At 40.6% G+C, this 25,899-nt stretch overlaps 1 protein-coding gene and 1 long non-coding RNA gene across 3 annotated transcripts in view; one reads left to right on the top strand and one right to left on the bottom strand.

The window, feature by feature from the left end:
* Nucleotides 1–19,344, top strand: part of chrm4a (cholinergic receptor, muscarinic 4a) — a 36,904-nt gene extending 17,560 nt beyond the window's left edge. For both annotated transcript variants that reach the window (XM_079672900.1, XM_079672899.1), the window contains 6 exons: nt 8,328–8,926; nt 10,626–10,780; nt 11,567–11,768; nt 13,407–13,496; nt 13,706–13,975; nt 18,579–19,344. In XM_079672900.1, the coding sequence (XP_079529026.1) occupies nt 8,328–8,926; nt 10,626–10,780; nt 11,567–11,768; nt 13,407–13,496; nt 13,706–13,975; nt 18,579–18,824 (1,562 nt within the window). In that variant the 3' untranslated portion in view covers nt 18,825–19,344. The remainder of the gene's footprint in view (nt 1–8,327; nt 8,927–10,625; nt 10,781–11,566; nt 11,769–13,406; nt 13,497–13,705; nt 13,976–18,578) is intronic.
* LOC307033586 lies at nt 5,766–7,221 on the bottom strand. Its single transcript, XR_013806568.1, has 3 exons — nt 6,983–7,221; nt 6,575–6,852; nt 5,766–6,466 (listed from the first exon to the last, which is right to left on the bottom strand). It is a non-coding gene; the product is annotated as an uncharacterized lncRNA (long non-coding RNA).
* Nucleotides 19,345–25,899: the final 6,555 nt, after the last annotated feature.

Genomic DNA, 25,899 nt, shown 5'->3' with positions numbered 1-25,899 from the left:
TCAAGAAGGCCACCAATGATGGCTTTGAAATGTTTTTGCCAAAAAATCATACATTTTCGACCACGTAGAAACCAAATTCAGATGTCAGGAAATATTCACAAGCTTCTTTTGACCAGATCTGATCATGTGTGGTAGTTGAGGTGGTGGAGATATTTTGGGATGTAGAAGTATATTCCTGTAGAGGTACATTGGGGACATCATGGTGTTCAGTGTCGGTAACTAATTCTGCTAAAATAGAAAACTAGAATTAGTATTAGTGGTGTTGAATTTCGCAAATTCTGTCGTATAAGCTCCCCAATTTGAACATTTTGTGTTAGAAATGACAAAAAAAGCTCTGACAGCAGGTCATGCTTTGTAACCCAGCGTGCATTAACACTTCTTCAGATCCGAAGACGCGGTAGGTTAATGAGGGATGAAGCAGGGTGTATAACTTAATATAATGTCTGTTTCCAGATGAATATTTCAGTGGTTCCGCTGCGTGTATGTTGACTGCTTATGTTGCACAGATATCAATGTTGCAGCAGCTCTCTGGCTCCAGCCGTGTTGTTGGAATGCTCTTCATGTATAGATGAGTTTTTGAGAGGATGGTGATGAAATCTATGGTAATGTGCCTCTCATCAGCCTGTGTTGTATATTTCATGGAGGATCTAAGTCTTCTCATTGGATGGGTGGGTCAGGAGAAGAAGAGGGCTCAGCAGTGACAGTCAACTTCCATCATGATACGATATTATATCAATTATTTGGACAACAAAACGATATTTGCTTATATCATAATAAAAAGTAGGTCTTGTCCAACAGGATTTTTATTAAATTCAACATCATAGTGCCTACAATTGATTTGATGATATTAAAAAATGCGGTTTAAAAAAGTAATGGGCTCAGGTTTTTAAGAATAAACATCCTGTTCACTATAAAGTGACACGTTTCTCATCTTAGAGTGCAATTGTTGTCAGTCAGTCAAGATAAGCATGGATTCTTTTACTTTCTAAAGTTATAATAGAAGATTTTGCTTTTAAAAGTTTTAGAATTTCCTGACAGTCTGACATTCCTCCTCGTATTGCTTCAGACTCCTTGACCCGCTATTGGCCTGTCTTTTATCATTTTGGTACAAAAAAATTGTAAAGATTTGAAAGGGAAATCTAATTTATAAAATATTTTATAATACATTTACACATAGTGTGAACAAAGTATATAAACTGTTCAGTACATGTATTTAATTACTTCTACAACCAAGGTTCATCTAACAAGAGTCATGTATTCAAGGAATGTATTTCCACATTAAGTCACTGCTGCTAGTGCATTTGAATACAATGGAAAACGGCACTGACAAGTATACACACTCAGTAGGCCATATGTACACGTTCTTTTCAGTTTATATAACTCACAATCATTCATCAATTATTTAAGAGATTATTAATTGATGACATTAAAACACTGTGTGTATAATGACTAGAGAATGATATGAATAAAAGAGACTGGGGCCGTTTCTCAATCTCGAGGATACTGGCTTCCAAGCCAATATTTCAAGGATACTACGTCTTCGAGTGCCGCCGAAGGACTGTTCCAATCTCCAGCATACTTGGAATTCCACCGAGGCCGCGTACTTGGTTTGGGGGTAATTTCGAGGCTGCACATGGGTAGACTTCGCGTCCTTAAAATCCCCACAATGCTTTGCGCACGGACCAATTTCCCCAAATCTGTGGCGGAAAATGTAAGGCGGGGCCTCTCATATGACACACGCCTGCACACTTGCTAGCTTGTTCCACTCTTCGTTTTCCGAATGTCAGGAAGGATTCTTGCCTAGCTTCTGAAGCAAGTGACTCGGAAGACATGTGCTACCAAGCAAGCATCCTCGCGATTGAGAAACGGCCTGGGTGTTTCTCAATGTCGAGTAAAGCTGCTCCAGAGCCACTATTTCCAGCATACTACATTATCGAGTGCCGCCAAAGGACTGTTCCAATGTCCAGCATACTTGGAATTCTACTGAGGCCGGCGTACTTCGTAGCGAGAAATTTCGAGGCTGCGGCTGCACATGTGTAGACTCCGCGGTCTTAAAATCCCCACAATGCTTTGCGCACGGACCAATTTAAAAATCTTTGGCATAAATCGCGCTCCATTTAAGGCAGGCCTCTCATATGACGCACACCTGCACACCTGTTAGCCTGTTCCACCATTCTTTGTTTTCCGAGGCTATGAAGGATTCTTGCCTCGCTTCTGAAGCAAGTGAATCGGAAGACATGTGCTACCAAGCAAGCGTCCTCGACATTGAGAAACACCCACTGGCCGTTTCTCAATCGCGAGGATGCTGCCTTGGTAGTCGCGTACTTCCAAGTCACTTCCTTCAGAAACGAAGCCAGTATGCTTCCAAGCCACGGCTTCGGAAAACTAAGGAGAATGGAACAGACTAACAAGTGTGCCACTCTCTCTAACGGTTTCAACATAAACTGTACCGAAAATAAATACCTCACGATGTCTATCTAATTATGAACTTGCTTTACTTTCACGGAACACATTTTTGGTGATAACAAACAAATGTAACAAAGTAACATATTTACCAACACATGTTCTACGCCACTACATACTTACATTTAAATGTGTGCTGCATCGGTTCAGCCATTCTCCGCAAGGGTTTTTTTAATTGGTCCGTGCGCCAAGCATTGTGGGGATTTTAAGGACGCGAAGTCTACCCATGTGCAGCCTCGAAATTTCCCCCAAACCAAGGACGCGGCCTCGGTGGAATTCCAAGTATGCTGGAGATTGGAACAGTCCTTCGGCGGCACTCAATGACGTAGTATCCTTGAAATATTGGCTTGGAAGCCAGTTTCCTCGAGATTGAGAAACACCCACTGTCTCCAGCTCCACTTGGCACACATGAGCGGTGCATAATGAATGTAGATGGTCTGGTTTTAGGACAAGATGATACTCATTATCTCTCACAGGCCTCCTAGTGTCATTCTGACCCTCAAATGAAATTCTTAATGGATTTTATAACTTTACATTTTTGTGTTATATGTAAAGAACATTTCTTCTAAGCCAACCAGGTATAATAGTTTTAGTCTATTTTTGACATCATTATGTTAACCTTGAGAGCATGCAAATCAAAGCACCGTGGTGCCTCTCAGCCACGCTGCTACTGCTGCGGCTTTAGAGCCTTTGTTGGAGTTGGGGGTGAGGGGGGCAAACATAAAACATTCTGATAATGTGTCAGGCTCTCAGTACGGTACTTCTGCCTCTGAATTCAGCTTTTCAAAAAACTGCTCATGTGGCTCTCAGGAAGTAACTGGAGAGATCAGCATGTTGTACAGTGTAAAAACGTGCACAGTGTTTTTGACTGGGTGTTGTTGTCTCAAATCACACACAGCAAGCTAACTAGCTAGTTTGCTTACCGCGAATGATAAAGTTGCTAGCTAGCAACTTTAACAAATCATTACAGACTGCTCAATTAACCCCTCCAAAATCAAAAGAGGCCAGTACATGACTTTGTTCACCGGAGTAACCGCAACGGACGCACAACTTTTGCTACGTAGCCAAGATGGCGAATGTTGAGTGCATTTAGAAAAATACACTTTTGTAGTTATGGACAAAAAACAGCAAACGTATGCATAGAAGTAAGCTTATTGAGACACAGCATAAAGGTGACTTTATACCGGTCTTACATGCTATCAATATTAGATTGTAGTTTCATTGGGGTGTATCCTTGTGGCTTTTTGAAGTGTATTCTGAGCATCTTTATAACGTAGTGATGCCGTAGATAAGGTTTAAACTGCTCTGAATATATCGTTGTCAGAGAGCAGAGTGTTGCGCTCTACAGAGACAGGTCCCACATACATGATTCAAACACTGCAGATACGTTACATACATGTTTAAAGAAGCACACTCCGCTCACTCTCCCCCGCTGCCTTGGTATGGTCTAACTAACCGCAGGGGAGCAGACTCATGTGTTTCATCGTAATGTTCTGGTACTTTACTGTATGTGTGTATCATGCAATATGTATGAACTTGTGTTGAAGCATTGTGGAAATGTATTTGATGAGGCATGTAGCTACATGCAATATGAAAGACAATACATTATAATCACTATGAATCCTTATATTGACTCTAGCTTCATTAGCTCGGCCCACTTGAATCGACAAACAATAGATTTGGCTGCATGAAGACAAATTGCCTTGTGCTGCATGATACCATATTTATCTGACAGCTGAAGTTGCTAGCTAATTAAAAAGAAGAAAAATGTACATTCATACGTTTTTTTAAAGATTGTATTGAAAAATGACAGCTTCTGGAATATAACGATTAGCTTTGTCTTTGTCATTATTCTTTGGCTGTCATCCTCCTTTCTGCATTAGCATACACGTTGTAAATATTCCAATGTTTAATTCTTTATTTTAATAGCCTTTGTTTTATAAGAGAAAAACTGAAATGTGAGTGATCCACTACTTTCTATTTGTGTGAACATTAAGATCACATTAAACAGTTTTACAATTTAGATATGTGGCCCTGTTCTTCTATTTTATTTGGTAGGTGGTAAAAATGCTTGTGGTGTTCTTGAATATTCTACTACTATTCTATACTGAAGCTTGCTCCAAAATACTTGAAACAAGTGGCCATTCTTTTCACCGTGGCTGCATTAACCTGTTTTAATGCAGTGGTGTGAAAATGATCGGCAAATGCTGCTTTGTTTTTTGACAATACATGACATTAGGGGCTTTTGCTCATCGTAGGTCATATTTTTTTGTGTTGAATATCTAGAAATTGGCTCGCCGTATAGCTATGTTTGTCAAGCTGGGTCCCCATTTGAAGGAAATCAGCTCATACTTATTGGTAGTTTGAAGAAAGACTTGCAGAAATAATGTTGGAGAGATGAAAAGGATTGGATAATGTTATTCCGCTGACTCCTCTTGGGTGTCTTGGCTCTGCAGTATTTGTTTCTACATACACTATATTCATTTAGCGTTATCAGAGGCAGCCAGTCTCTCTGTTAAAACAGTTTTATTATCAACACAATAACTGTTGACTCAGCATCTTGTTGAAAGAATAATGCACTGCATATTTAAAACATGGCCTGAATTAAATTCTCTGCACAGATTAGTGAGAGGAGGGGCACGGGGCTTTGAAGAATGCCAGCAAGAACCCATGAATATGTGTGATCACCGTTCTGCATGAATTTATTAGCAGGGTTTGAGTTTTTAATTTAGTGTGTTTTTATTAGACTGTCTATCGAGGTGGTAACCTTTGAATCACCTTTGACCCTGAATCAGAAGTGATGGAGCTGGTGAGAGAGCGTTACTCATAGATAGATAGAAAACATATATACATATGGTTGTAGAAGAGCTGTGAATTATAAAAAATTGGGACAGATCGCCCTCAGTCAGTTAATCAGTCAGAATTCGAGACAGATTTTCCTGTAAGTGTTAGTAAAAAAAAGATATTTGGTTAATGCAACCTCTGGCATACTGTGAATATTTAAGAAGGGGCAGGTCAAATAAGATGTTGTTCTCCCTGCTCCTTTCCACCATGCGCTATAAAAAATGTTTTGTAAAGTGTACATGATTTGTTTTAAAATAAATACATATCTATATGCCATTGTGTATAAAAAAAACTCCAGGCAAAGTTGCTTGAGAAGTCACATCGGCAGATCATTAATATATAGACAGACATTTTTTTTAATTAAATTAAATGCATTAGAATACTGGTTGAGGAAACTTCCACCTTCTTCAGGCCTTTCTGTAGGCCCTGATTGGGGGATTGGCTGCACCTGGTCATACACTAATTATGGCAAATATTGGACATGATTCCCAATCAGGCAAACAAAGTACTCCAGTGTGCAACCCAGTCTCACGGCATTTCGTGTCATAGGCACAAAATTAATTTAATCTATTGATTTGTGTTCACCAACATGATTTCGCCATTTTATTCATGTCACACAGAATTTTTTTAAAAGCAATGTAAATAATAACAAATTAGAAGGAAATACAGATTTCAGTATTCTGACACAGCACGATTTTTAGAAGCAATGTATTTCTATTGGTAGTATGTTTCGTGCCTTCTCCAAATAGCAAACGTTGAGTGCATTTAGAAATACACTTTTGTAGTTATGGACACAAAAGAGTAGAGGAAACTAGTGTGTTCTCCCATTTCTTTGCCCACTGCTCCTGCGTTTTTTGCCATCTCCTCTTGAAGCATTTGCTCAAGCATTTTGAGGAGGGGCACAACCTTGGACCCAGATACATTTTTCTCCTCAGAAAGCTCAATGGCAGCCTCATTGAATGCAGACAGCAGAGAGAGGCACCCACTTATGGCGGTGAACTCAGCAGAGGTCAGTGTGGTGATTTCTGTGTTCAAACTGGCTAATGCCGCACCAACTGATTCTCTGAGCTCCACCAGACATGTTCCATCGGGTCTCCACCTCTTGCAGGAGCTTCAGTGTGGGCCTTCCCAATTGCTTTTGCACCGATACCAGCTTCTCCTTTAAAAAAAAAAAAAAGATGTATTTATTTGTCAAAGTAGCAGTAACATAAATATAGCATTATTATTATTCATTACTAACCAATGTAAGAAAGGTCAAAGCACATACCTTAGCAATGGTACTGCTTCTGAAATATCCCACCAGTTTTCTTGCCTTGGCCCAAATATCACACTGCACAGGGGTCACGTCAAAGGGATTTTTTGACAATCATATTCAGTGTATGTGCAATGCATATTGCATGACGTAGCTTTAATTGTTTGCCACAGGAAATCATATTGGCTGCACCATCCGTCACAAGGCAAGTGACCTTGTCTGTGATTCCCCATTCCTCCACGAGGGAGGCTTTCACTCTGGCCAGGTGTGTGTTTGGGGGAATTGTTGTACTCCTAACAACACAGAATTAGGGAAGCTGTGTTAAGAATGAGTATCTTGTAACTTTCTTTTATTTGCATGAGAAAGTGAAGTTAACATGGTTAAATTATAAAGTATATTATTCCAAAATATTAAATGACAAACCTTGAGCAGGTCCACCTCCATGTCCCTCCTTGATCTCATGTATGGCACGATACTGCCTTAGCATGGATGAAGTATTGTTATTTTAACCCAGTTCCCTGGAGCACAATAAACACTTCACCTTTGAATAAAAATTGAAAAAGTAAAAAAAATGAACCATACAAAATGTAACATAATACATCTGTTGTAATAGATACAATACAAGCTTCGGGGATTACTCGACACACGCTCCGAAGCCTGTGCGCAATACGTAACATCACTAGAGGAAACTGCAGCCTTCTTCAGGCCTTTATGGAGGCCCTGATTGGGGATTGGGAGCACCTGAGTGAGTGGCTGCACCTGGAGGAGGACAATCAGGGGGGGAGAGACACAAACACAAATTCGGCACGTAACGTTGTAACTCTTGACCAAAACAATAGTCTTCTAAAGTAATTGTCCTCCCTTCAACCTTAAAATATGTTTCTGTTCAGCTTTTATTCTTTTCCATATCCTTTAAATTGTGTGTGGTTTATTAGTTTGTTCTCTGTTCTGAACCAGTAACACCCTTGAGCTGCTGCCTGCTGATTGGCTGATGTTCAGAGGCTAGGGGGCCTGAAGTGGAATCTTCATGAGTGGACATATTTGCGGAAAGTGTTTAAAATAGTGTGTGGGGCTCTGACTAATGACTTGAGAGTCTCTGAGGAGCTTCTCTGTGAGGCAGAGGGATGAAACACAGTTATACAAAGTTAGCAAAGCTGTAATCACCGGCACAGAAGCATGAGTCATCATCGCCACTTCACTCAGGCTCATCCACTCTCACCAGTCCTTACATTAGGTCTTTTAGCCACCGAATCATAAAGATAATCGTTTGTACTGTTCAGAGTCATGTTGTGTTGATGTGGTTTGTTCATCTACTCTGAGTAATATTTGATTCAGCAGTTACTACTGGTGCAGTGTTGTGAAGAGGTTGGATGATCTAAATGGCCAACATATACACTACTGTATGTGTGCACTGTTTATGGAGGTTACTGTTCTATTGGGACTATGAGGAGATGTTTTTAGCAAACTTGGATTAGGAAATAGGAGTGGCTTTTATCGTGACACAGCCAAGAGAAATTCATTTTATTTCTTATTCTGATAAGAACATGCTATTTCACAAGGGAACTGGATATGTAGGGCAGCCTTTTTAGTTCTGGGGCATATTGTTTAAAATATATTAATAATAATTTAAATATATTTAGCGCCTTTCATAAACCCAATGACGCGTATACTTATGGAAAACCACATTTCTGCCTGCAGATCACTAACCCTAACCTGTTTCCCAAAAGAGCATAGTTTGAAAACGAATGTTCTTTCTTTTTGTCTCCAGGTTCAACGGTCATCCCATCCTCTGACCTGTTCTCCAACACCTCCTGCAACACCTCCTCCAATGATTCCACCTTCTGCTCTCCTGTGGATGAAGGACAGGGGGCAGGAAGTCCATATAAGGCTCTGGAGATGTTTTTCATCGCCTTAGTTACAGGATCTCTGAGCTTTGTGACTGTAACAGGAAATATATTAGTCATGCTTTCCATCAAAGTAAACCGCCACCTACAAACTGTCAACAACTATTTCCTGTTCTCATTAGCCTGCGCTGACCTGATCATAGGGGCTTTCAGCATGAATCTGTACACGGTCTACATCATCGTGGGCTACTGGCCGCTGGGCCCGGTGGTCTGTGACTTATGGCTAGCTTTAGATTATGTTGTCTCCAACGCCTCCGTGATGAATTTATTGATCATCAGCTTCGATCGCTATTTTTGCGTGACCAAACCCCTCAGTTACCCATCAAGAAGGACGACCAAGATGGCGGGGCTGATGATCGCAGCGGCGTGGATTCTGTCCTTCATCCTGTGGGCACCTGCCATCTTGTTCTGGCAGTTCATCGTTGGACAGCGAACAGTGCCCCCTGGAGAGTGTTACATTCAGGTACAGTGCAGCAAACTCAACTGTTACTTCAGCAGAGGTGGGAATTAGTGGAGTACAGATACTTTGTAACTGTACTTAAGTACATTTTTCAGGTATCAGTACTTTACTCCACTACATATTTTTCTGACCACTTTTTACTTTTACTTTTTACATTTTTAACACAAATACCTGTACTTTCTACTAATTACATTTTCCAAACAGACAGGTTACTTTAGTTTTAATCTGTGTTTGATGGCGTGATCATTATTATTTAGAGTCATTGCGTGCCTATTGAACAATGAAAACGTTGCCGTTGTTCAGCATGGAAACATTCATTAGCTAACAATGACATTATTGTTCTATTAATATAAAGGGAGGTCAGGTACTCTTTAAAACAGCTGCTAGTTATGGGTACTTTTTACTGAAGTACATTTCAAAGTTCTTTGTACTTTTACTTGAGTAAAGAAGTTTAGTCAGTACTTCTACTTTCACCAGAGTATGTTTAAACACGAGTATCTGTACTTCTACTTGAGTAAAGGATGTGTGTACTTTTGCCTTCTCTGTCCTTCAGGAATAAGGCTCACATCTAAGACAACCTGTTCATGTGTGATTAAAGTACTCCTGACTCCTATCCTTATTATCTTTAGCTATCGTTGTCTTCATACAGTGAATAAATCCGGCTCAGATGGAATATCATGTGACATATATAGTGTATAGTACATGTATATTGAGCGATGTTAACCCCAGTTTCTGGTGTTAGGTTTACATTGCTATATTGATCTTTCTCTGGTAATCAGTTGGCTCCTACTCCATGACCTTTGACCTCTTCGCAGTGGATGCAGTGGAAAAACTCTTGAATCACTACAACCTGCAAGGGGAGTGTCATGTGACTGATGGAGAAGCCAAAGACCTCATCACCTCTGTTTACCATGTGTGCAGAAATAGGGCCAAAGGGTACTGAGATGTCTCAAAACACATTTGCGGTCATATCTCAATATGTCATAGGCTAATTATGATATTCATGGGTGCACACATGTTCAAATAATAATAAGTGATGATATAGGAGTAATTCAACCGCTAGGCACTCATTCTTATTCCAAATGCACTGAATGCCATTGTGAAACAGCTTGTCTAGCCAAAAGTAGTTTGCAATGAGTAAAAGTGTTAGCATATATTGATTGCTAATGCTCATGCTAGCTTGGCTACCCATTAGCGTCGTGGCCCTCAACCTGCCTGTTGCAGCGATCCTCATGGAGCATCCAAGAGACTGTATGGTTCTGGTCCAGTGTTCACAGACAGCTGCTGTTGGGTTCTCACTCAGTCTCCAGGCTCTTTGCTGTTTCACTCGTGTACTGTTCCCCAAAATAGACAGGTGGAGTCACACACCGTTCCACACACACACACACACACACACACACACACACACACACACACACACACTTAGTCACTCATAAACACTGAAGTCTATGAAGACTACTGTGAAAGACTACATTTTAAGGAATTTAGATTAGGAGTCTTCACATTGCTCTATGCTCCCATTTCTAATACTATAATACCCCCAATGTATGAGTAAAAATACTATCATTTTAATATAATACAGTGCAGTAACACCACCTCAAAGATTAACAGTTTAAGCAGCAACATTATACTGTACAAGTATACCTACAAATCTCTCTTTCTTTCTGTCCTTTTTTTTATTTTTATTTTTTTCTTCCTACAGTTCCTTTCAAACCCTGCGGCGACGTTTGGTACGGCCATAGCAGCTTTCTATCTTCCTGTCATCATAATGACGGTCCTGTACATCCACATTTCCCTTGCCTCCAGGAGCAGGGTCTCCAAACACAAGCCAGAGAAAAAAGAGAAGAAGGGAATAAAGTAAGAGCATCTAAGGAATCAAGTGCACTTCATGCGTGACAAATCATTTCCTGAGTGAAAAGGAAAAATGCCAAACTCATATTTTCTTGATTGACAGTTATGACTTTAACCATGCATCTATGACACTGATTGACAACCACACACTTCACTGTGAACGATTTCATACTTCCTCTTACCCTGGAAACTTTGTATCAATAAAGTCTGACCTTTAAAGGTTGGCTCTCCGTCTTCACAGCATTCTGCCGGTTTGAACATCAAGAGATGGAGACGCTCGTTATTCACTTTATAGATCCAAACTAAGATAAAATATAAATCTTCTTTAACATCATACATTTCATATTTGTGTATACTGTGTCTTTCTACATTTATATACACATCGTAGTTGAGCACTATATTTGGTGATGTGCAACTAGTTTGTGTAGTCTACTTCTTTTTGTACATTTTAATAATACATAGACTACATTAATATTTCTGAATATGTACGGGTTCCTACTAGCATTATCCAATTATCATATCTGCTCATCTTAAATGTAACAACTTCCAGAGAAGGGGAATTATTTGTTTAACCAAAAGAGTTAAGAAATGGGTCAATAAATCACAAACTGGCACTAGATGCCTCTCACCCAGGCTCTTCACATTAATTAATCATACACACAATTTGCTGCAGAATGAATTACCATAATATGCTCACAATTAATCACTCATATCCATTTGTGTATTTAAAAAACGACAGAGATGTTCTAACGGTGTATGCTTTGTAAAGATAATCATTGTTGTGTTAATTAGAACTCCCAGCCTGCTGAAGAGTCACCTCTTGAAGCAGAACAACAACAACGAGTCCAGTCCTCAGGCCAGCCCCCGCTCCACCCCCAAACTCAATCTGGACTCCACCACCACGGCACTGGAGGCGGTGAAGAACGGCAGGACGGAGGAACCCAAACCTGCTCAGCCACTGCCTGAAGCTCAGCCCAGCCCGGGCCTCACCCAGGTACTCACCCAGTACTGACCCAGGGACTGACCCAGGCACTGACCCAGGTACTGACCCCGGGGCTGACCCAGGCACTGACCCAGGCACTGACCCGGGTACTGACCCGGGCACCGACCCAGGTACCGACCCGGGTACCGACCCGGATACCGACCCAGGTACCGACCCGGGTACCGACCCGGGTACTGACCCAGGCGCTGACGCAGGCACTGACCCAGGTACCGACCAAGGTACCGACCCAGGTACCGACCCAGGCACTGATACTGTGGTGCTGACCCAGCACTGACCCAGGTACCAACCCGAGGTACCGACCCAGGGACTGACCCAGGCACTGACCCAGTGCTGACCCAGTGCTTACCCAGGCGCTGACCCAGGCACTGACCCAGGTACCGACCAAGGTACCGACCCAGGTACTGACCCAGGCACTGACCCAGGTACTGTGGTGCTGACCCAGCACTGACCCAGGTACCAACCGAGGTACCGACCCAGGGACTGACCCAGGCACTGACCCAGTGCTGACCCAGTGCTGACCCAGGGGCTGACCCAGGTACTGACCCAGGTACCGACTCAGGAAGTGACCCAGGTACTGACCCGGGTACTGACCCAGTACTGACCCAGGCACTGACCCAGTGCTGACCCAGTGCTGACCCAGTGCTGACCCAGGTACTGACCCGGGTACTGACCCAGGTACTGACCCAGGGTACTGACCCAGGGTACTGACCCAGGCACAACCCACAGCAGCGGGACCCCCTCATGCTTTCTATCTGGGCGGCTGTGGACAGGGCGTAAATAGGTTCTACAATGGCTGTCAATCAGAATTATAATTCTTTTATTTGTCCCTCAATGGGGAAATGTGCAGTGTTACAACAGCAGAAGTATAGTGCGGATGAGAACAGATTATATAAATAACAAAAGGTTATTAATACAAAAAACACAATAAGTAAAACAAATAACACCATGGGCAGAGTAGCAGTATATATATTTTTAAAAGGTGACCATATCAAATTATAGAAGCAGCTGGTTCTGTAAAATTGAAAGCAAAATAAAGCTAAATTACACTAAATTACACTAGGGACAGAGGTTTGGTTTTAATTTGGAAACCTAACTCCATAAAAATAATTTAAAATGTTTTTAAATATTGCAAATGAATCACATTACGAAGGCTGACCAAAACTTCCTGCCGTAATTCCATCACATGGCAGTGGAAATGCAAAGAAATTGCTACAAGAGACTTGTATTGCGCTGACTGGAGACCACCCACATCAGTAAGAACCATCAGTATCTGGCTGTAGCAGAACACCTGATCCATGACTAATGCTCTGTACTCAATTCTCTAGATGTGGTGAAAACGGAGGAAAGGCATTTTGCTGAACAATGCTTCAGCTTCCTAAAGTTGTATAGGAGTGGGAGATAGCGGACAGGGTCACAAATGTAGGAACAGAAAGACCACCCAAAATGATAGCGGTAGCAAGTATATGTCCTATGTAGCACACATTATATGGAGGGGGATCACGTGTCCAAGTGTTTTTTGGCAAGAAACTGAAACCCAGATGTCTTCCATAGTCCAAGCCATGTCCGCTTAGGATAAAAGGGTCCTTTAAATGAAACAAAATGTAACAATGTATCCGTCCAACTGTTCAGGAGGAAAAGGAGAGCTCCAACGACTCTTCCACAGCTTTCATTCCCCCCACAAAGCCAAAGGACGGCACCAAGAACGAGGTCATATCTGAGGTTGGTACTCAATGTCTGACAACTTTCTTTTTTCTAGTCCATGCTTTATTTTCAACATTCTAAAAAAAAGTACACGGATGAAACACAGAGATTTCTATTTGGACAGAAGTTGAAAAAGTTGTGAATGAAGTCAAAAGGGTTACGGTTAGTCAAAATATCTGAAGAAATGTTGTGACCTTTCTCAACAAAGTCTCTTGGTTTTGTTACAGGATGCAAGCAATCCAGACCCAGTTGCCACGACAACCACCAATGCTGAATTGGCCAAGGGCGGAGCCAGCTCGAGATGGTCCAAGATAAAGATCGTAACGAAGAAGGCGGGGGACGAGTGCATCACAGCTCTGGAGATCTGCCCTCCTGTAGAGGGCGCCGAGAGGCGTTCAATCCCCATCAGCCGTCCCAGGACTGTGGCCAGGAAGTTTGCAAGCATTGCCAGAAGCCAAGTGAAGAGGAAACGACAGATGGAAGCCAGGGAAAAGAAGGTACGGAATACTGTGCACACATCAGCCATACATGCATCAACAACAGGTGTGCTGACGTCAGGGCCGGCCCTAGACTTTTGGGGGCCCTATACGAGCTTTGGCTTGGGGTGCCCCCCTCACTCTAGCGCGTTCTCACTACAACACGGAACCAACTTTTGTCTTATGATGTTAGCATAAGCACACATATTGTATAAATTGTATAAAATTAAGAGATCTATGGATACATCTCTCAACACCCATATGAAACAGAACTGTAAACAGATTTTTCTTTATGGATATCTCACAAATCACTTAAAGGTAACCTATCATGCAAAATGCACTTTTGTACGTCTTTTTTACGTGAATATGTGTCCCCGGTGTTCCAGGGAACTCACCAAGTGTCAGAAAACACAACCCTCTCTATTTTCCTCCATACCCAAATCTCTTAAAAAGGGGCTGCAACGGATCTGATACAGACTGATCCAGATTTGAAAACTTCTATGACGTCACAGAAGTGGCGCTACGGCTATTGGGCCAGCTCCACCAATCAGGAGGAGACAGCCACGGACATTGCCATTCGAAAGCGCTGGAGACGCTGTAGTACATATGCCAGGCCTGTAGATGGTGCTGTTATCACAGAATCAGCCCATGCAAAGACAGTGTTAAATTGAGCGAAATGAGGAATGGCTAAAATGCATGATCTGTTTGGTATTTTGAAAAATAAAAAGTATAAATATGCCTTATATAGGTATGGTCCTACACTATATTATTCAAATATAGCATGATAGGTCCACTTTAAACTGTATTCTTGTTTTGTCATATAGTATTTCATAACTGTTTTTCATTTATTCTCTCTGGCTGTCCATCTCATAATGTTCACATAGAAACTAGATGTCAATAGGAATATCATTCAGAAGAATTATAATTTCTTGCAAAAATCTGTCACAAAAAGAGGTTGCACATTTAAATTCAGGTGTTGTTAAGGCAACGTCAGTGGCCAAACAGCCAGATTTACCGCTGCAAATACGTTCAAAGATGCTGTTGACATGTAAAGGAGTGGCAACTATGCCACCATTTCAGCTGACTTTTTCACATAACATCCATATATTTCAGTGCTAAGTTGATGCTTAGCTAAGCTAACTGTGAAACACATTAACTGACAGGACTCTGAATCAACTGTGTACTGTAAGGTAGCTTCTAGCTTCATGTCGAACAGTAAGTCAACCTTTCCCAGAGAGCTTTCTTTGAAATCACTAGGTAACGCTAAAAAACATTACATTTAGATTGTATGACAAAGTGTTTATTTAATATATCTGGCTAGCTATAGCTACTTGCTAACGGTTTAGCTTACCCCCGCGATTCAAAGTAACGTCAACGTAGCTGTAATTTATGCTTTGCTTACATGTTCGCATAACTTGGAAGTTTACTGACATTTACATACCTTGTTTACCTGGCTCAAGTGGTGGCTCTGGGGTTGTTGTGTGAGCCACCACTTGAGAATTGTCGTATTTTTTAAGAAAATGTTTTCTTATGTCCATCTTCAAAAACTCTGAGTCTGACTGACAGTTTATTTCAAACATTGTCACAGCTCACATGATAGGTACCTGTCAGCCAATAAGACAGATGTTTATTTCCATTCAACTCTCTGGTTGGTGTGGTGTCTTGCCTCTGTTGCATTCACTGAACACGGGAAATTACAATCCTGCCGTCCTCTCTTGTGTCATGATGAGGTTCAGGTAAAGCACGGTTAATGTATTATATTATTGACTCAATAATATAATACATGACTTTGAGAGTAGGCAATCCAGGCATATTAACACAATTAATTAAAAATACTTATCACGGCGACGGTGTACTGAGATTTTTTCATTTTTTTAATAAAAAAATTGAATTATTTTTTTTTGCTAGGGGGCCCCTTAGTGGCTGCAGAGCCCTAAGCGGCCACTTATGTCGCTTAATGGGTCGGGCCGGCTCTGGCTGACGTACAGATTTACATTACAATAACACTGCTGTTGGATGGTAGTGAAACAAAGGCATGAGTCAATGTTTACAGTGTTTCAGAGGTGGGAAGTAGTGGAGTACAAATACTTTGTTACTGTACTTAAGTACATTTTGGTATCAGTACTTTACTCCATTACTTATTGTTCTGACGACTTTTTACTTTTACTTCTTACATGTTGAACACAAATACCTGTACTTTCTACTTGTTACATTTTCCAAACAGGCTGGTTCCTTTAGTTTGAATGTGTGTTTGGTGGCGTGATCATTATTATTTAGAGTCATTGCGTGCCTATTGATTTGAACACGATCCGTGTATCCATCATTTCCTGGTCTTCTCTAAAGAAGAGGGACCAATGAAAACGTTGTCATGTTGCCGTTGTTCAGCATGGAAACATTCATTAACTAACAATGACATTATTGTTCTATTACTTCTATTTGAGTAAAGGATGTGTGTACTTTTGCCATCTCTGCCGTTTGCATTACAATGGTGTGCCTGGTTGGTAATTACAAACACTATAGAGTGATACAAAATGTACCATGATGCATGTTACCTCCTAAAGATAACATTATATTTCATCATGAAAACATAAGGACCTGAAAGCGTTTTGCATGGCTGCGTACAGTATGCTGCTGGTTTGCAGGGGGGAGTACCAGGTTTACCTGTGTGTGAACAGTAAGGAACAGCTGTTAACTGCTGCTGCTGCTGTCACTTCACTTCATTAGTGTTCATGATGACAGATGCTATTTGTCCTCTGAGCTTTTAAAATGACAAAGCATACTATGATATATTTCCGATTTTGATCAGCCTTCCAAAATCACTTCAGACATCAACAGTGATAGATAGGAATGTATCTTTAACTAAATCCAAGACCAGTGTTTCTGACCCCATGACTGTGATCATTGCATTGTGGGTAATGGCAGCCTCTAATGACAAAAGCAAGGTGACAATATGATGGTGACGGAAACAGTTAGATGCAAATCAGTCAGGTGATATACAATAAGCAGCCATTGTGGTGCTATTGAATCATTTGATAATGTTTTTTTTGTGTGTTTCATCAAGTCTTGATGACTTAAAGCGTTTGAAACACATAGTTTTGTGTCCTTTGACAAGTTATGGAGCTTCTACAGAGGGTCTAAGGTGTTTCAGACAGTAATCAGTCATTTTTAACATTGTGTCATTACTGATGCTCAGGCACCTTGTGAACTCTTTTGTGCCGTACCAGGCTATAAGCTACAGCTTTTAACGGACCTGTGTGTGTTGGAGTGTGTGTGTTATTGCCCTCCTTCTCCACCTCCATCTTTAAACTTTCTTTTATAAGCACGGTTCATAAAGCCCCAGGACACATGTGTATTTTCCATCCAAGCTGAAACATTGCTACCGTATTCCTCAGTTCTTACCTCCTCGAGCAAATGTGGTCCCCCAACACAAAGGGCTCTGGCAAAAAGACATGTTTCTACACGTCAGACCTTTAAAAGGTTTTACAGTAGGGGCAGTTATTCAAGTTGTGGTATTCAGTGACGTCAGAGCTGGTCAGTTCTTATCACTCAAAGCGAAACTGATGCTGAGGCTTTATAAGAATAGAACCATTGAGCCAACGGTGACGTTAAATACAGTAATTACATACATTTTCCCTTAAGCCCCGCCTCCAATCTCCCACTCTCCTCAGTCAGACTAATGTAGAGGGAAAATAACGATGGATTTAGCTTTTTATTGCATTTTCCAACTTTTAGACCCTAATGATTTTAATGAGCTATAAAAGTGTTCATATTTAGCTCCAAAAAATTACCCTGATTTACAGACGTTTCTTTCCGAATGTAAAAAACATATTTTTAAAAACCTCTTTACATACGATGCTTTAGAAAAACATTTCTTTATGAGTGGTTAAACTAGGCCACTATAGAAAGTACGGAGATGGAAACAGGAGATGACTTTACAGATGTGGGTTTCCTGAATGATACGCCTCTAAACAGACATATGACTAAGGGAAGATGGTCTAGAAGCAACATCAGCTTCTACTCTTATTTTCCAGTCCTGGGCAAAAATGTTCTCTATAATATTACTTAATAAAATGTGCTTGATGAATTGTGTGATATTCAGTGATGACATTATAGTACAGTGCATGTGATGTCTTTCCGAATTGGAGGTAATCAGTAGCTGCAACCAGTCTGTCTGAAGAAGGTTCATAACAAGTCAAGATGCTTTTGGAAACAGGGATCATTTTGTCCCTGTCTACATCTAATGACTGACCCTCTAAGCTCCCACAATCTAAATGTAAGAGAGCTGAAATTAGTGTACAAAATGAGAAATTGTGGTACAAAAAAAAGCACAGAAACAGTGCTTTACCCCTGGTATTAAAGCAAATGTATCTGAAAATAGAGCCATACTAAACCATAGTGTGTAACAATCAACCTGCATATGTCTGGTTATTAAAACTGTCAGAGTGAACACATCTTTTTTTCACAAAAACATGATGCAACTAACAAACAAAGCAGATCTTCTCTGACTGCCAAAAAACACAATGTTCGCTCTGATGGATATAGCTCAAACCAGTTCCACTCCTCAGTCAGGATTCTGTATTCTGGTGATACTCGGTTAACTCTCTTTCCTTCCCGTTCTCTGCAGGTGACCAAGACTATCTTTGCCATCCTGCTGGCCTTCATCATCACGTGGACGCCGTATAACGTCATGGTGCTGATCTCCACCTTCTGCCAGTCCTGTGTCCCTGACACCGTGTGGGTTATCGGCTACTGGCTGTGCTACGTCAACTCCACCATCAACCCGGCATGTTACGCTCTGTGCAACGCCACGTTCAAAAAGACCTTCAAGAACCTGCTGCTGTGCCAGTATAAAAACATAGGTACAAGATGAGGGGGGAGCAGAGGTCTGAGGATTGGGGGATGGGGTCAGGAAATATTGTTCAGAGGTGAGTGGAAGGAGGGGGTGTGGTTCATTCTGAAACAAAGATCAGAGCAACATGTGAGTGTAAACCTTCAGGTGGACGTCATCACCACGCTTCTAACATGTGATACATTTCCATTATACACTGCAGGAGTTCAGGAATATCTTTATTGACAATTACAGACAATGCTACACCAACTTGTTAACCCTAGTTATCAAATGTGCGATAAAGTCATTCAGCAACACATAATTGTAACTAAAACATGATATATATTTGTTATATTACGCCATGACACATAGCCATGCTGTATGCATAGACCATCATACAGTTGTGAGGGGACACAAAAGAAGGTCAGAAACCCCCCCACCACCCTCACCACCCTCACAAGGACATGTTGGTGGTCACTGTCATATCAATGGACAAAATCGATAGCCCCAAATAATGTTCCATGGAAAGCCATAGGCACCATGAACCTGAAGTAAGGTGACAGAGGAGAGGAGGGATGACTGGGGGGGGACGGGGATGACTGAAGACAAGGTGGGGGAGAACAGTTAGTGGAGGAGAGAGGAGAACTTAGCAGCAGAGGGGAAATGGAAGGATTTTATGTAGCATACACTGTGGTAGCCATGTTGGAAGCTCATGAGCAACGAAAGCAGCCAATCGTAAATAAGCTATTTGTAATTTGATTTCATGCTGTAATTCATTAGATTGCGTATCGGTGTTGTCATCAGCAGGTTAGCTTTTGGTTGCGTCGTGGTAGCCCCCTTTTTGCGATAGGAAGACGACATATTCCAATGAGACCATCGGGGGTAGGCAAGGAAGAAAAAGTTTAATTTGAATTAGTTGAATACAGTTCAGGAGGGAGTTACTTAATTCAAATAAATCTGATTCTGGCGAGGAGCTCGAAAAATGCAACCTCACATGGCTGCTCTCAAACCAGAAGTGGCTATTTTAAACATAAAGCTTTAATATAAATGCCTCTCAATATTCAAAAGATGTGACTTTCATTAGTTGCCTGTAGTTTTGAGCTTAAAGTTCTTTTTTAAAGTGTAAATGATGATAATAAAACAAGATAAAAGGTTATTTACTTGAAAAACTAAACTACCAACTAATCCTCTGCAACACATCATCAAACACATTATCTTTGACTTTATTCATAACGGTTCAGATACAGGGTTATTGCGTGTGCCATTTGTATTCCTCTAATGTTTGCACACATGACAAGTTAAATACAGGGAACACAGCTGCAGCTCGATGCTCTCTAACTACAGTACACATTCTGGTTTATCAGCTCAAAGCACAAAGTGTTTCAAAAACACCTCCCCGGGGGTGTGTTGATTTTCATTTTGATTGATGAACGAGATTAGTTCAAAAGTTATATTGGCGTTTTTAGGCAGAGTGAGAGGAAAAAGGAATGAAGTGCTTCCTGATAATGAACTGGTGAAGAATCATGCAGCTGTCTGTGTTGCTGTTCTATTTGGGTCAGCTCTATTGTGCTTTTTTAATTTTTTTTATTGACATCAGATTCCATAGACCCTTTTAAATTCAGATCTGTAAAGGCCTGTACCACTTTATCATGATATTTAGTAAAGTATTAAATGAGGGCAGGACCATCTATCACAGTCACTCAGCTGAGACAATCCATTATTCAACAGTTTGATCGGGTGAGTCAAACTGCTGTCCTTTGATATCTTAGCATTAGATATGTAATTATGTGATGAGGTAGTACCATGTCAGAACAGGGTTTAAGTTAGGTCAGACATCAGGCCCTTTTTAAATGCAGCTGATCTGAGAAGTGAAACGTCTCTTAAACTAAATCCTCCGTGGCTCAGTGGGACTATGTGTGTCTTCTTATAATGTGACTGTCACAAACTTGACAGGACCTTGTCAATCACCTATTGCCCACACTCAAGGAAAAAAGATTAGGAAAGGCACATCATGACATCCTGTTCCTCCACAGGAAGCAAATACAACTAATTTCTCTCTATATGGACGCTCACAGAGTGTTCAATGTGAGAGACTAGTTAGGACTACGAGGTGCAGTTGAGCATAATTCTCTTCTTCAAAGCCTCTTTACAATAAGTGCAAAAACCATAGGGATTCAAACTCTGAACAACAAGGAAAGTGCAGATATATTCACTTCAAGCAAGTCCTACCTTTGTAGGTGCTGGTGAATGAGTTAAAAAAGTGCTTTTGTTTCAAGAATTGTATTGACAAGGTACAACTGAAACAGCTGGATGTTCAGTTTGTGAGGAAAGATAGGCAGAGTTGTATGACCAACACTGGCTCTGTGGACATGTTTGACAATAGGCTTAATCTGGTCTCAAAACTCCAATATAATGATATTTTTTCCACATTTTCTCCGTCTTTCTTTTGGATTGGCCTTACAGTGTCTCCAGTTCCTCTCTCTGGACTGCAGGTGCTTTATTGTGTGTTTTCAGAGAGGCTGCTCTGCTGTCAGTTTGATGTCAGTTCCCATAGAGTTCCCCATTCATGCATGTAGTCACATTTCTGTTCAGCCTAGCCAAATTCAAACAGCACGAGGTGATGTTTGCTGTATCACAACATGCTTCATTACCCAACACTGAAATCATCACTTGGAACAGGGCTATGATTTTGAATATAATTGCATGACTGTCACAACCCATGAATTCCAAAGAGACATGAAGTGAGAACATTTCTTTTAACAGTCTGCTGGTGTTCTCAGTGAGAGACACTGGAGGAACATTTCAGGAGCGTTTCTAAATCATGTGTTCCTTTTCTCTTTCAGTTTGTAATGATCCTTTCTCATCTCAATTCTTTTGAATCTGACATTCCCTCTTGGTGTATCTATTTATTTAAGATTTATCCTAGCTGTCAGGGTCATGATGAAACTGTTAGCACATCCTATTGAAGCATGTGTGTGTGTGTTCATCCATTGTTCACCTGGATAGAAACTGTTACACTCCTCTATATCATCTGCAACCCCTCACATTTCATTTTTATTAACACTTTTTTATGATTTAAGTTGTTTGACTCTATAATACATAAACAAATTAGTGACAGTATTTTTTAAAATGCTCTTTGTCGTTTTCTCACAATGAGAATAAAGAGTGTATTGAGATTCTAACAAAGACAACTTGAGAATGGCTGCTTGGTGTAACATGAAAATCAGGATTAGTGCAAAGAAGAGACAAAACAGAGGAGTGTGAGGGAGGAAGTGTACAGACAAACATCAGCAACACTCAAGATTTGCAGAATGAATGGATGAGAGCAGAGTTTAGGAAAATCTGAATTACTGACTGAGAGGCTTGACTGGGCTGCAACATAAAATATTTCTAAACATTAACAAAACCTGTTTAAATCAAACCATTTTACTCTGGGGTACTACTGATAACCTTTATCTAATATGCAGTGCCTTTCAGACAAAAACCCTTCAAAATGAACACGATGTTTCGTATTAGTAATAATAATAATAATGCATCACATTTTTTATTTGAGCGCTTTTGCAGATGCTCAAAGCGCTTTACAATAACACATTAGACATGTAAGAGTCATTACTGTGGACATTACCCACAAGAGCAAATTCAGGGGAAGTGTCTTGCCCAAGGACACAACGGCCTAACGCAGTGGCGGCCGAGGCGGGTTTCGAACTGGAGTTCACCACCGTCCCTTGATCTGATGATCAAAGCTCTAACCCACTGCGCCAAAAACACAGCAGTGAACTAATGTTTTTTAGTTCCGGATATCCACATATTAAAACCACTTTATGATGTTTTTGAAGCTTAAATGCAATCACCACAAGTAAAAAATCGAACTTTAAAAAACTACATAGTGGTCACATGGCTGCGCTTCACCACCGCTAAGCTAACGGCGGCTAATGTTCGGCTAATGACACCTGTTAGCAACCACTGTTTATAAGACAGGTAAACGCTTCAGATATTCCACAGTGGGGTATTTAATTACGTATTTTATGTTGTAGAGTAGAAAAAAAAATCTCTTCAGCTTTTGTTAACCACAGACCTTATTTCAGACTTCTATCCAAATTCAAAATGCCATTGACTTCGAGAAGAGTGAACAGGAAGTGGTCATCTTAAATATGATAAATATCACTGATTATTAGCCACCAATAAAGTCAGATGTGTGAGGGTTAGGGGAAGATGATGGGAACCTTCATCACCAGGGTTAAAGAAGAGTTGCCTGCTTATGGTTGAGGAATTATTATTGTCATGGTAATTCTGGTTGTGTAGGGTCTGGCCAGCGAGTGTGTCACATGTCATCCCCTCTTCTCTCTGACCTCATTTCCTGTCAGTGGTTTGCTCCGTTCAGAACAGTTTTAACATGAGGTTATTTCTGGTGTAGGTTAGATTGTCAGTGGAGGACAGAGCATAGGTGTGTAATGGAGCAGTGAGATGGATCACGGGGGGGGGGCAGATGGTGCTTTGAGGCTATGGGCAAACAACAGGTCTGATGGCAATTCCCCTCACCTCAAATTACAAGGGAACACATTTGGTCCCACATCCAAAAAACAATCTCCAACTCTACTGGAGTTGTTGCTCAGTTCTGGCTGAGGAACCTGTTGAATTTCCCCCTTTCCATCAGTGTCATTTTCAAATAGGTTTTTTAGAACCTCAGCAACAATGGTGTAAGCTTTGTCCAAAGGTTGAATAATTACTCAAATGACTAGTTTTATCTGAGGATTTGATCGTGTCAGATTTCACACGGAATGTATTTCCTGATGAAACAAAACATAGTGAACAGATGTAGTTTGTGTATAATATTTCCACATGAACACAACCAAACTGAAGCAATTGTCTAGAGAGACATTCATTTTGCTAAACAACTGGAAAAGATGTGTCTTTTGGTGGTGTAAAACGCTGACCACATGTACAGTATAATTCAAAGGGTTGTACATTGTAATATGTTTAAAATACCCCATTCTATGTTGACATCTGTAAATATATTAGTTATAGAATCACATATGGATCATTCCAAAGAGGGGAGACATCTTGTGTTCTTTCAGACTTGATCAAACATATGTACCTCCCAATGTACAGAGCATGAGCGTTAAGTGATATAAAGACATTGTGAATTGTAGTCTTATATTTTGTCAGAGTATTGCTATAATATCTTTAGCCAAATGGCATCAGTTAAGTGAAAAGAAAACATTTTTACTACATGGAAGAGCAACTGATTGATCATTTTTATATCAAGAGTACGTCCCTGCATTAAAATGAAAAGCTGTATGTAATATATTGAGAGCTGGAAATCTGTAATATAAATGTCATGTTATATTTCCTCTATGTTAATATCAATCTGTGTATGTATTGTATCATTTTTAAAAATGAATATTTTCCTCACCAGAGCTGGGTTCTCAGCGGCACACATGGGACAGAATGACTCTTTAAAGGGTAAATCAACTCCATTGGAATTAAGTGTTGGAATTTGGGGAGTACACAGAACATTTCCGCCCCTAAACTCACAAGAAAGACTCCACAAATCTTTTTTTTTCCTCACTCAAACTGATCTTTCTATTACCAAAGCACAGATAAACTCAAAGGGGCCCTAATATGCTCTTTGTGGTTCTCCCTCTCCTGTAGCGTTCTATAGGTGTTAGTGCATGTAAATGGTCTGCAGAGGCTAAAATCCCTCCCAGAGCGAGTTTCTCTCCCCCACACTCAAACATGTAAGTACAGTACACAGTAATCGGTTATTTACTATATTTAATGAAGTTAAAAGAACACAGTTGACTTACCCTTTAAAATCATAGTCATAATATTCTGATCCTGTGGTAAAAAAAAACCCTCTGGTGATTTTATTCTGTATAATAATTGATGGCTGTTTGTACTTTCTCTTATACTTTTTCATGTACATTTCAATAAACGCCTGTCACACTTCTCAGCTAGTATTACTTTTTAAACAAACATGTATTAAAGATATCTTAGAACTTGGGTTGATACCAAACAATCAATAAACACCTGCTGTTGAAAAGTTGTGTAATGTGTGTTGTCTCAAACTATTTGAATAATGTCTGTTAGCCCTTTTACACCAAAGCGGTTCCAGGGCCAGTTTTTCCTGTTTCCACCGCGAGAACTAGTTTTGGAACCCAGAACCAGATACCTCGAAGGCTGGGTCAGATTAAGCTGAGTGAGTACAGCCAATACAGTTGTTACAAGAACCAACCACAGATTGCAAAGGGATTAGAAAGCGACCTCAAAAATACATTTATATAAAGTCAGCCAATTTGGTGAACACGTGTTTTACTTGGTGTATCTCTGAACTATTACAGCATATTTGACATCTGTTAAACACAGACTTTTCTCAGAGTGGATTTTCTTTTTCCTCGCACCAAAAGCTCTCCCAAATTGACAATAGAGTTTTAATCAAATCAGGGTCAGTGGTTAGAGAGGAATGGGGAACCAGGGGGGGGGGGGGATCCTGACAGGGATTTAATTGCTCCTCTTAATGCTGGATCTTTATTCCTCAGCGGTTTCCACAAAGTTAATTTAAACCTAATATTTTAATCCCAAGTGTATTATTCTAAAGACCTTTCTCTTAATAACTTGTTTCTGCTTCTACATGTTCATTTTCTGATTGAAAACTAAACATTTTCTCACCTAATTTAAGTTTCTCCTTTAGGTTTACATTAGAAAATAGTTGTTTTATATGTGAATTCCAGCCTAAAGGACATTTGTTGTGACAATCTTTTTTTAACCCAAACATAATCAGCTGGACACCTGATAAAGAGTAAATGAATCAACTATCCCCTCTTTGAAGGCATTCCTCTGATGATCCTGTTCCTCGCAGTGATGAAGGTCTGATCCTCGGCTTCCTCACAGCAGGGGGTCCGGCGCCTGTGTGAGCGGGGGCTGCATATCGGAGAAGAATTGGCTCCAAATGACTTGTGATCACAGGAGTCCTGTGGGCACGTCCATGTGTTCAACTGAAATGAAACTTCTCACTTTGGCCGATAAAAAAGGCAAAAACACACTCTGCGCAGACATCATTGTGTACAGAGTGGGAACAAAAACAGTGTGTATGTCACCAAAACATGCATTAAAAACA

The sequence above is a fragment of the Notothenia rossii genome (assembly GCF_949606895.1).
Source record: "Notothenia rossii genome assembly, chromosome: 3".
Lineage (NCBI taxonomy): Eukaryota > Metazoa > Chordata > Actinopteri > Perciformes > Nototheniidae > Notothenia > Notothenia rossii.
The sequence above is the reverse complement of the archived record's forward strand: the minus strand, read 5'-3'. Positions and strand labels throughout refer to the sequence as shown.